The sequence below is a fragment of the Rhipicephalus sanguineus genome, chromosome 8 (genome assembly GCF_013339695.2).
Source record: "Rhipicephalus sanguineus isolate Rsan-2018 chromosome 8, BIME_Rsan_1.4, whole genome shotgun sequence".
NCBI lineage: Eukaryota > Metazoa > Arthropoda > Arachnida > Ixodida > Ixodidae > Rhipicephalus > Rhipicephalus sanguineus.
In genome coordinates this window covers 155,512,296-155,523,873 of record NC_051183.1, presented here as the reverse complement: position 1 = coordinate 155,523,873, position 11,578 = coordinate 155,512,296, and the positions used below count along the sequence as shown (strand labels likewise).

The 11,578-nt window shown below is 45.2% G+C and overlaps 1 protein-coding gene across 1 annotated transcript in view; it reads right to left on the bottom strand.

Moving 5' to 3' along the window:
• Window positions 1–5,702: 5,702 nt before the first annotated feature.
• Window positions 5,703–11,578, bottom strand: part of LOC119403017 (lipase member K-like) — a 21,270-nt gene continuing 15,394 nt past the window's right edge. Inside the window, exons 6-8 of the mRNA XM_049418371.1 lie at window positions 8,566–8,646; window positions 6,820–6,888; window positions 5,703–6,082 (exon numbers count right to left, since the gene is read on the bottom strand). Of these exons, the coding sequence (XP_049274328.1) occupies window positions 5,822–6,082; window positions 6,820–6,888; window positions 8,566–8,646 (411 nt within the window). The 3' untranslated portion in view covers window positions 5,703–5,821. The remainder of the gene's footprint in view (window positions 6,083–6,819; window positions 6,889–8,565; window positions 8,647–11,578) is intronic.

Sequence of the window (11,578 nt, the reverse complement as noted above, 5' to 3'; positions counted from 1 at the left end):
AGCATATCGATTACCGAGAGTAAGTGCTTATAGTGAAGATATATTGTGTACAAGGATGAAAGCGAGGTAAAAGAGTGGCGCTACCTTAGCACTACATGGGGACTCTTGCGTGCGTTTGCTGCTCAGTGCAACGTGGATGCTTCTTGAGGTTGCGGCGAGTTCTTTCAAAGAACTGGGAGCGCGGGACCAAGGACAACGGACGAGGGACAACCACGCAACGCGAAGCATGATATTCTGACAAGCGCCTTGACGTGCGATGACATGATAATCGTTTTGGACACGCGCATTTTGTGTATGAAATGTGTTCTTCGAAGGAGTAATGAAATCATTTGTTAGTGAGCGTTCGTGTTGCGCGGTTTCCTCGAAAATGAATTACCAATTATCCCACTATCCATCCTATGAGGGAGTCTTACAGCCAGGGCGTAGCCAGAAATTTTTTTCGGGGGGGGGGGGTTTCAACCATACTTTATGTATGTTCGTGCGTGCGTTTGTACTGGTGGGCGTGTATATATACGCAAGCAAAACTGAAAAATTTCGGGGGGGGGGGGGTTTGAACCCCCCAACCCCCCCCTTGCTACGCCCTGCTTACAGCATTGCCCAGAATGCAGATGGCAACTGCAGTTCTTTAAGAGATTTTGATGGAGGACGCAGGCTCTCTAGGTCTCACGGGAGTCTCTAAACGCATTCCTAAATCTGGAGGCTATTACAACTAGTAGCAGGAATTGAGGGAATGGGGGCAATTAACTTGTGCAAATAGTATATTTGGTCACTTCAGTAGGTACTGTGTCATGGGTCGTCATATAATGTGGCTGACATGTTTTCATCATCGTCGTCAGCCTGAATACGCCCACTGCAAGCCAGAGGCCTCTCCCATATTTCTCCAGTTTACCCGGTCCTTTGCGAACTGTGGCCCCGGTGTGCCCGCACATAACTTTCTGCTATCCATTGCCACGTTGTTTTTTCTTCGAATCCAGCCCTTACTGACTGTCGCTTACCTGCCTTTTAATTACATGTCGTGCCCATGCCCATTTCTTCTTTTTGATTATGACTAATATGTCATTAACCCGCGCTGCTTCTCTGACCCACTCTGCTCTCTACTCTCCCCTTAACGTTCAGCTATTATTTTCCTTTCTATGATTCTGTGTTGTCCTCAGTGTAAATCGGTGACGTGTTCTTTTTATTTTGGGATGTGTAATTCTCACGTCGAATTTGTAAGCGTTGGTGTACGCCATTGCAGAATCACAAGCTTTCCGGTGTCCATCATACCATCCCCAAGAAGGAAAGCCTATACAGTTTTTTAAAAAGCAAATGAACTGCCAGAGAGAACAGCATACTAATTTCAAAGGGAATAGCAAATTAGTGTTTAGGCACCGATAAGGCTTCTCATTCAGATAGTTTTGTTCAAATAAAACAGTAGGACTCCATATTTTCAGGCAGTCACGGACTCGATACTAGCTGAAAGCTTTCATTCGTCATCGTTGCTGTTATTGTCATATCGAGTAGGGCTTTTAATGCGAATCCTGGTGTGCATTACAGCGTACGCACCATAATTGAAAGCGTATGATCGCTAATCCAGCCCCTGCTTTACGTTTACTGCACTTGTTGGTCATTTGTAAGTGCCAGGTGTGTGGAGCAAGAAAAAAAAAAGCCCGCAAGCCGTCCTGATAAACACGGCTAGCCGTGCATACTCGAATAAAGCCCCATTGAAATCGCGAAGGAGCAATATTGCCTAAATATGAAGAATTCTTATCTCGGGGCCAAGTTTGGTGTTAATGTTCAAATTAATATAAACAAATAGGTATGTTAAGAATAAAACGTGTTGTCTCGCAAAAGAAGCTTCCTTGTGGTGACTGTAGTATAGGTAGGGTTTGTAGTGTTGAATCATACGACAGCATGATCTTGATCATGTGTGAATACGCCACAGTGCCGTGGTGCGATAAGAGACGTGCATGGACCGAAGTTTGACGCTGAATGCGCCACATGTCTTCTATAGACCTACTCCATGTTTGTAAACAGCGGTAGGCGCCGTCGACATACTGAGGCGCTTGTAGCGACGTCGCGGCGAGTAGGCTCCGCCCAGCCCAAAGCTCGCCGCCGCCCTCTATGATCACGTGACAACTGGCACAGCAGCTGCAAAGCTGCCTCCGAGCACCGCGAGTCGGGGCGCCTCCCGCGTGTTTACAAGGGACGGCCGGGCGGCCGCGACAGAGGAAGTTTTCGTCGCCCCAACAAGGACTCTGAAATGAATATATAAAAACTATGTTGACATGCAACTCTACCTCTGATGACGTCACCATAAAATCAGGTATCTTGGCGCCACGAATGTGACTGATTCGCGAAATGCCATTGACGTTGCTGTAGTCTAGGTCACACTTGTACATTTTAATTTGGTAACTAATGCAAGAACGGACCTCCCAGCCCCGCCAGACGCTCTTTGCTGCCGTATGAAAATGCACGGAGTAACATTACGAACAGGTCCATAATCGTAGACAAATTTGCAGGGTTAGTTACTCATTTAAAAGCGAAGGGCGATCTCGGTGACACTTTAATCGGCGATACAGCTGTGATGACGTATTAAACAATTACTACATGTCATGGACAAGGCTGCCACATACCTGTCAGGTTTACCAACCGCGGGTCGCAGCTCTGGCCGTAAGCTGTAGCCGAGAGGCCCTACAGCACGTAAACAGACTCGGAACATTTCAAGCTTGCAGTTCGCCTGTGGGGTATGACAGACATGGAAACGTCTTAGTGTATCGCAGCCAGAACAGCCATGTCCAAGCCGTGTCCAATGCATGTGTCATCGCAGTCTCATATAATTTGGAAAAGTGTAGCCGCGCTTTCGATCGCTGCTGCCCTAATGAACCGAGCCACACCTTTAGTTCACGCGAATATTACAAAATCCTTTTGACCCCTCTGACTTCCACATTTGTCAATCGTGGTGAGTTCTCCGCATATTACAAAGCTACCACACCGCTTACGTAGGTAAACACGCTTCCAATGGCTCCTCACAAGGCAATGCCAAAAGATGTTGCGCGGGACGTTATAATGACACAGTTTTGACAAAACGAGCCACGCAAACCGCTCAATTTTTGTCACATAACCGATGAGCCGGCGTCGTAGACGAGTTCTAATGCTTAACAGCTGCGGCCAATTTCTTGCGACGGTGTTCGTAAAAAGAAAGCGGACAGAAGCTTATTCCGCCTCTTTTGTGCCTTTCTGCGTAAGTAACCGCAACGTATCGCGTCGGTACACCGTTTTTTCTTTGCACAACGGCACACAGCGCGCGTACCAGCGAATACACGGCAGCAACTCTATGGTGGGCACAGCGGTTTTTGTCTAGCGCCCGAAACTAAACGCCCGACGACAGTGCCACCGCATTTTCGTGACGTATATCCGGTGGAATTTGTCTATATCTTCACAGTCAGGCAGAAGATGCTTGCGATTTATGTTTGCGAATCAGTCGTCGCTAAACGCACCAATAGTCTTGAAGCTCGAACTGCGCAATCGAAATTCGTATTTCGTATTACACATACCTGAACCTCAATAATATTAACATGGCGCTGTGAGTAATGAATGAATGCACAGACTAACTAACTAACTAACTAACTAACTAACTAACTAACTAACTAACTAACTAACTAACTAACTAACTAACTAACTAACTAACTAACTAACTAACTAACTAACTAACTAACTAACTAACTAACTAACTAACTAACTAACTAACTAACTAACTAACTAACTTACTAACTAACTAACTAACTAACTAACTAACCAACTACCTAACTAACTAACTAACTAACTAACTAACTAAATAAATAAATAAATAAACTGTTTTTTCTTCTGCCTTTTTACGTACATTTTTACATTGGGCTGATGTTCTGAGGGGACAGTGTTCCAAGCCAAATATCGGTCAAGCATTTTCTTTTTTATATGTACACATATGTCACCGACGTTCTCGGCGATCTGGTGTGGCCGTAATCCGTTAGAAACATACAAAGCAGAGAGAGATAGATGCGCCAATGAAAGGTGTTACTTTATTATGCAAGGGACTGGCGTGTTCCTGAGGTGAATATTGTACGTCGCAAGAAAACAGCTGCAATGAAGGTAACAGTAACAACCAAGGTTAATTGCATGTACAAAGTACCCGTTGCTTTGTTTGCGCTTACCACTACTTTCAGAGGAGGTCTTCCTTACTTCTCAAGTCATTTATTTACTCCGTTCTGAGCTTCATAGATGCCGTTGAGTAAAATTACATGAAAGAAATGAAAAAAAAAAAGACTTACAGGACGCTTAAGCTTCTCTCCAAGTGTGGAACTCAGTAGCGTAACCGGACCCTATTCGCATCGCCTCCTCATTCACTTGCCATTCTTCTCAGTGGGCACTTAAAGCGTGCCGCGAGGAAAGGAACGCCTGTGAGCGTTACATTCGCTGTTGTAAACTCTCTTGGGTGCCCAGTTGCTAAGTGCCTACTACGCCTATATGCATCATCTTGCGGAGTGCCGAATTACTCACTACGCGTTCATAAAGCAATACGCACACCAAAGCATTCGCACACTTTGTTGATGTTGTGGCTGATGATGATGATGATCGATTGTGGATGAGATCTCTGTAATGGGTGGGCCTTTAAATCACCCACTTGTTGCGCAATTGACGTGGTGTGCGATTCACTAGGAGTGCCTAGTGCAATTCTGCCGTGCAAAATTACATCTGTTAACACGACTGCTTGCACCACATGAGGCCTGTCCAAGGTTTTTCCCGAAGCAGCACTGGCGTGGCTCTGTGGTAGAACTGCCCCGGAGAGCCGTCTGGTTTCTATTCCGGCGGGAACCCTGATTCTTGTTCTTTGCATCGATCTGCACTGACAATTTTATATGAATGTACTTCAGCGCTACGATGTGTCAGTTGCATCGCGCCTTCGCATTTTTCTCCCTCACATAACCACGCACATATACACACGTACGCGCTCTTCGCACGCTCTATGTCCGAGGTTCTTCTCGTCAAAATACTTGGAGGTAAAAATTGCTGGCAGAGTTCGTAACTTATTGCTAAGTAATGAAGCGCTAATGGACAAGCCACCGGACAAAAGGAAAAGAAGGCGACTACACAGACACTTTTGTTGTCGCTTGTCGCCCTAATTATTATTTACTTGTGGCTCGTTTTTTAGCTCTTTTGTGTTTAGCATTGCGAGAATACATTGCCGACGAAAATATTCGCGTAATTTTTGAGTTTTCGTGCATTGCCACAATATCATTGTGAGGCACGTCGTAGTGGGAGGATTGGGCATCAATTTTGACCACCTGCGGTTCTTTAACCTACAGCGGGGGATGGAAAGAAACGCGAACGGCGCGGCGCGCTCTTTTCATCGTCATCTGACCTTGGTGGCAATAAAACGATGCCAGAGTTGTCCCCGGTTGTATCATAGATATCTCTAGTTGCTTTTTATTACCATCCAGGGTACAACCGCTTGAAAAGAAACACTGTTCGCGTTTCTTTCCATCGCCCCTATACAATTAAATCTAAGGTACGAGAATGCTGTGGTCTTAGGTCGAAGTGAACACCACATTGTGTACGCATTCAACCTGCGCTTGACGTGGACCGTCATGTTCAGAGCAATTGAAGTGCCGCAGTCTTACGTGCCACGCCATGCTTACTTACGGCCACCGGATAATTGCTCACCGAACGGCAAAAATGAATCTACGCAGAGCATTCCCACTGGTAGATACGAATGGTATCACTCTTCTAACACACCAGCGAGGTGTCCACTTCAGTTCACGGTGGGATGCCTTGTTAATGAAGTTCACGGTGGGATGTATTTTTACACTACGAGGTAGTCTCGACTCCACACGTCAAGTAGTTCCAGCATGGGCTTGTACAGGATTTCGTAGACTCGGAAGCCGAGCACGAAGTCCAGGTGAGAGAAGTTAGGGTCCGGCACTACGTAGTCGTAGACCAGCACGTGCCACAAGTTGGCACGGAGGGCGGCCACGTCTTCTGGTGGCGCCAGGTAGTCGGCCAGGCTGGAGAACATGGCCACAGGAACCCTGACGCGCGACAAGTCGTAAGTGGGTGCCACGGGCTGCGATAAAAAGGAAAAAAAAAACAGGCAAGATTTCCTGCTCCTGTGCATAATGCACTGAGGGCGATTGCGTGTGTACGATTGAAGGTGAAAACTTCAGCGCAAACTAAGACGGACCACACAGAGAGACAAGCACTGGCGCTGAGCGAGTGCTTTTCTAATCTTTTTCTGGTCCGTCCTGGTTTGCGCTTAATATCTCACCTAGAAAGTTATGTACTAACTAGGCTCAACCGAAGTTTTGTTGGCGTGCGCATCAGGCAGTTAAACAGTCACCGGAAGGAGGCGTCGACAAGACCAGAAGCACTTGCAGAAAAGAAACGTGTAAACGAACTCGCTTGATGAACACACGTGAACTAAGCTACACACGCAAAGAATCGAATAGGAGCCGAGTTCGTTCTATCGATCGATAAATAAATAAATAAATAAATAAATAAATAAATAAATAAATAAATAAATAAATAAATAAATAAATAAATAAATAAACCGCTTTTATTCACTTTTCATCATACAGTACTGGAGAAAAAGCTGAAATTGCAGCAACCCCACTGAATTCATATACCTAAAGGTCATGTGTTCTGAGTTGAAGCGCGATGTTTGGTGTTAGTTTCTCTGTGTGCTTCTGTTCTGTCGCTTTGCTTCAACTTAGCACCGAGGTAAAGGAAACGGTAATACTGGTGGCATTATGTTTCGAAGCGCGAAGCAGTGACCTGTAGCAGAATCGATGCGGTGACACTCACGTGACCGTAGCGCTCGAGGTTGCCCCATACGCCGTAGCTGTACTTGCGGAATTGCTTCGCTCTCCTAATCTGCACTCGCGGAGAACGAGGATAAAGAAAAAAAAAACACGTTAGGAAAGAGAAGGCAACTGAGGTTTATTCATTTCCATGGCTGGACTACAGTAGAAGTGCACGAGTAGAAAGTACGAAACGTGGAATTTAGAGATAAGTGCAGTTTCGGAGAGAATGAGTTGTTGAACTTAAAGGGACACTAAAGGAAAATATTAAGTCGACGTTGATTGTCGAAATAGCGGTCCAGAAACCTTGTAGTTGTACTTTTGTGTCAAGGAAGTGCTTATTTTGAAATAAAATCACGTGTTAGTGGTCCGCATCGCATTAGCGCACTTCAATTCATCCGCCTGAAAGGGGTTTTTCTCACGTCACTGTTGCCGTGCCCAAAGTTGCCCGCCTTTATTGCGCGGCGGTGTGACCTGGCGGCGTGCACCATTCGGGCATACAGCAACATCACATGCATGCGGCATTTTGTCGAACTTTCTGTCAGAGCGACTTTCACGAGCGCGCAAAACGCACGCGGCAGTACGCGATACCGAAACTACCACTGAGACGCGACCTCGTGAGCGAAGCAAGGCGCCGGGCGAAGCGCAGTTCGGCGAAAACGGAACCTTTGAACCACGCGCGCCAGTCCCCATGGCAACGCCAAAGAGTTTCTTTTTTCCATGAATCAAACAGAAACAAACAAGCAGCATTTTATTACGTATTTTGATGCACGGAAGGTTCTTTTTTTTTATTGCAGCTGGTTTGATTACGAGAGATTAATTGTAGTCGGACTCTCTCCCGTCATCGGGATCATTTCCAAAATGTGCCGCTCGTGGCACTCATCGTGTGATACATTTAGCTTAATTTCTCGGTAAGTGCTGTTGATAATATTGCCGTTTTAGAGGTTGTCCTACATTGAGCTTTCACTCTGACATAAATTGTTATTTGCCTTCACTGTCCCATTAAGACTCAGCGTAGGTCAGTATTCCGGCTAGGGATCTCTATACAAAGCATGCGCAGGTAAGTTAAGTGCATCGACTCAGAATTATCGCTAATCCTGTACATAAACGAAGATACAGATGGACTTTGCAAAACACACAATTCTGGGGCCTTCCGCTGGTCCTGTGACGGCGTGTTTGAAGCAATGAAGCAAACAGCGTTGTTGGAAATAGGTTGACCAATAGGGCGAAAATTATGAAGAAAGCTTGCTACATAGAAGTTTAACACAAGAGAGGTGAAGACGAAAGTGGTAGGGTATCACGGGGAACGTAGAGCGAGGAAGATGAATTGGAACTGGACAAATAAACCAGTCAAGAAGACGACGGACAAGGCAGAGAAGTGTTACTAGACAACGATTTGACTAACAACTGTCTGCCACAGTTGCTAGTCCAGTCGTTGTGTGTGCCACTTCACTGCCTTGTCTGTCGTCTTCTTGACTGTTTTATTCGTTCAGCGTTATGTACCAACTGACCCAGACTTCAACATTACTGCAGGGAGTCGGAGGGCCAGGAGTTTACTCGCGCCGTGTATTACAGTTACTGATGCTACAAAAACACTAAGAAGAGCACATGGACGCAATAGAAATGTGATAGGGACGAAAAACACAGAAATTACGCCAAATTGCACAAAGCCTATTGGCCTAATGCACTTTCTAATCCTAATTTTTAGCGAATGCATTCGGTGATCGTTCATGCCGTGTGAAGGGCATACCTGAAAGAAGTGCTCCATGTTCTTCTGAGAAGCGCCAGAAGGGTAATGGGACATATACACCGGTAATCTTGTCTCCATGAAATGAAAGAGACAGAACAGAAGAGAATGGCACATTTAAATTTACTTCATCGACAGAGTAGAATTACACTAAATCATAGAACATGGTACACTAGTTCATGCACCCTTATGGCTGAATCGTGAAAGAACTTGAATGCTTGAAAAGCTACACAAGATCCCCAAGCGTTATATCAATTTGTCTTGTTACGAACGCTAGCATGCTTAAGCTGCGCAATTATGATCTCGGACCGTGCACTAATTTTCTTCACAAAGGCTCTAGAAAAATGCGAAATCTAATGTAGTAAGCAATCGTAAGATTTCGAAGATAGATCGCGTTACTTAGTTGCTTAAGTTCAATACTGTCATTCCCTCGAGACCAAGGCTTGGGGCAGTAAAGCGTACGCAGACAATACAGAGAATACTCTTTAAGGAAAAACAAGAAATAATCATAATAGGGCAGAGTCTAGATTATTCAGTTCGTATGTGATTCGGTGACTCTCACTTCTAGGTAAAGTTCTAGTGCCTCCCTGACTCAATACATTGTAGACATCGACTGCTATTCGTTATTTCAAAAAAAATATCCTTTATCATGCTGATGAAAGTGACCAGTTACACATAATACATAGCAAACAGAAATAGAAACCTCTCGCACGCCACTGCAGAGATCACGTAAAACGCTACTTTATTGCAGAACATAACTTAGGTTTCACGTTTTTTTCTTTATGCCGTAAGTACTACAAGGACATCCCAGGGAAATTCTCGCCATCGCTGTCACCTAGATCTCAGTTCCTCAGGACTCAAATAAAATTTTTGTCATATCATATCATGCCGTCCCCATGACGTTTCGTGTGAGGTGCGAGTGTGGTTATGTAATTGTATGTGTGGTGCGGCATATGTTATGTGTACGAAGGGAACCTTGGAACGGGTTGATGGTAAAAGCATTGCGGCTTGATACGTGCTGTCTTCCCGAGCTCCTAACGTCAGAGTATCGACATTAGGGCCTCGCTGAGGTGTAGCAGTAGTAGTGGTAGAAACATCATTTATACGAGAATGTCCTGGTAGGCACCAGCACCCTCAAAATTTATATGCATGTACGGAACGACACGGCAACGGGAAAAAAAACCCGCCGACACTGTCCAGATAAGTGCTACCGCAAAAAAAAGCGAACTTTGAACGTCTACTTTTTCTCGTAGATTGAGGCAGCGCCGCTGTAGACGACTCAGTTGACCTGATGCAAATAAGCAGCCGTACGTGTTATATGTTATTAGGCCATACAGCCGTAGTATGTCACCCCCTCCTTGAGACTGAGATTATTAAATTGCTTTGCCGAGTTTTTAACGTGACGTTGGACAATGGGTTCATCTTCGAAGTTTACTAACACACTAAAAGCAAGAATGCTACATGACATCAAATTTGCCGGTTGACAAGAAAGGTAGTTTCAACTTTGAGCAACGAGTATATTCGTAGCAGAAATCGAGGCAGTGGTGAATTCTAGGCATGTGTCTCTGCTGATGCTAAATAACTTGCACTTCTTACACCCGCTTATTTTCTAACACTTAAACAACTCACAGCCCTTGCTCACCCTAAAGTTCCTTTATCTTCAGGGAATCGTACGGACACAGTACTTTTTTGGAGAGACTGGTAGGGCAGGCTAACCGCTACCTGGAACCACTGGTACAAAGACTACCTTCATCGTCACAGGATAGCGCACACTTACAACGGGGACAAAGTATTGCACGATATGGAAAAAGTTGCTCTATGCCGGAAAGTTTCTCAAGCACTCCCCGAGGAAACCAGGTCAGTCTGTCTTTCTGAATGTGCTGAAGTGTTGGCGAAGGAAGGGAAAGGCGCCTGCAGAGAGTTGAACCTAAAACCAGTGATTAATTACCTGGCATCTAATTGTCTGTACTGTGTCGAGTCGGACAAGGAAGGCTTTTTGGTTACTCTTCCACAGGACGTATTCAATGCCAAAGCAAGAGCCACCATGTCAAAAAACTTTGTGCAAGTTCAAGTAAAACCGGCTAGGGTAAAACGGGAAGCCATTGAACTTCTCGAAGGGTTCAACCTTGAGTCTGTCGCGGAAAAAGTCAAGAAGTGCCAGGGTTCGCTCCTGGAGGTCTTCTACACGGCAAAGACACACAAGCCTGATATCCCTTTCAGGGCCATAGTTTCCGAGCGTAGCACATGGCTGCATGTCCTCTCAGGTTATCTTCAAGTTCATCTGGAATCTTTGAAGTTCGGCGATCCTTTTGTGGTGTCAAGTTCCACGGAAATCGTGAACTATCTGAAAGTGCATGAGCTGGAAGGGTGTTCTGCCTTCAGCATTGATGTTGAAGACCTTTTTTACAGTATACCCCAAGCCCAGCTGATTGGAAGTGTTGAGCAGTGCATTTGTGAGGACAATGACGAGCTGTCTTTTCGCAACAGATGTGGCATTCCTGTAGATAGCTTCCTTAAGCTTTTGAGTTTTTACCTTAAAACCACCTTTGTCGGGTTCGCAGGAGGCGTTTTTGTACAAAGATCAGGGATATGCATCGGATCAAGAGTGGCTCCGGTTTTATCTAACTTTTTTTTGGCAAAGATTGACAGGAACGTAGAACGTAATCTTTGCGGCCTTGCACGGACCATCTTTAGGTACGTCGATGATTACAATGTTTTTACCGAACCGGGCATGGCAACATCGAGGATGATTGACATTTTAAAGGTTTTAGAGAGCAAGGCATGGGATTGTCCTTCACTACAGAAACTGCTGTTAATGGTTCGATAAAGTTTTTAGATGTTAAGCTTACTTTTGATTCAGGTTATATCTGTTGGCAATATAGTCCCCGGAGCGTTAAGCCTTTGTTGGATTACCGGTCGGCCCACTCTAAGGTTGTTGAGAATGGCATAGCTATATCCGCTCTGCGATCAGCCCTGACAAAATCATGTGAACACATGATGGAAGCAAGTGTTAATG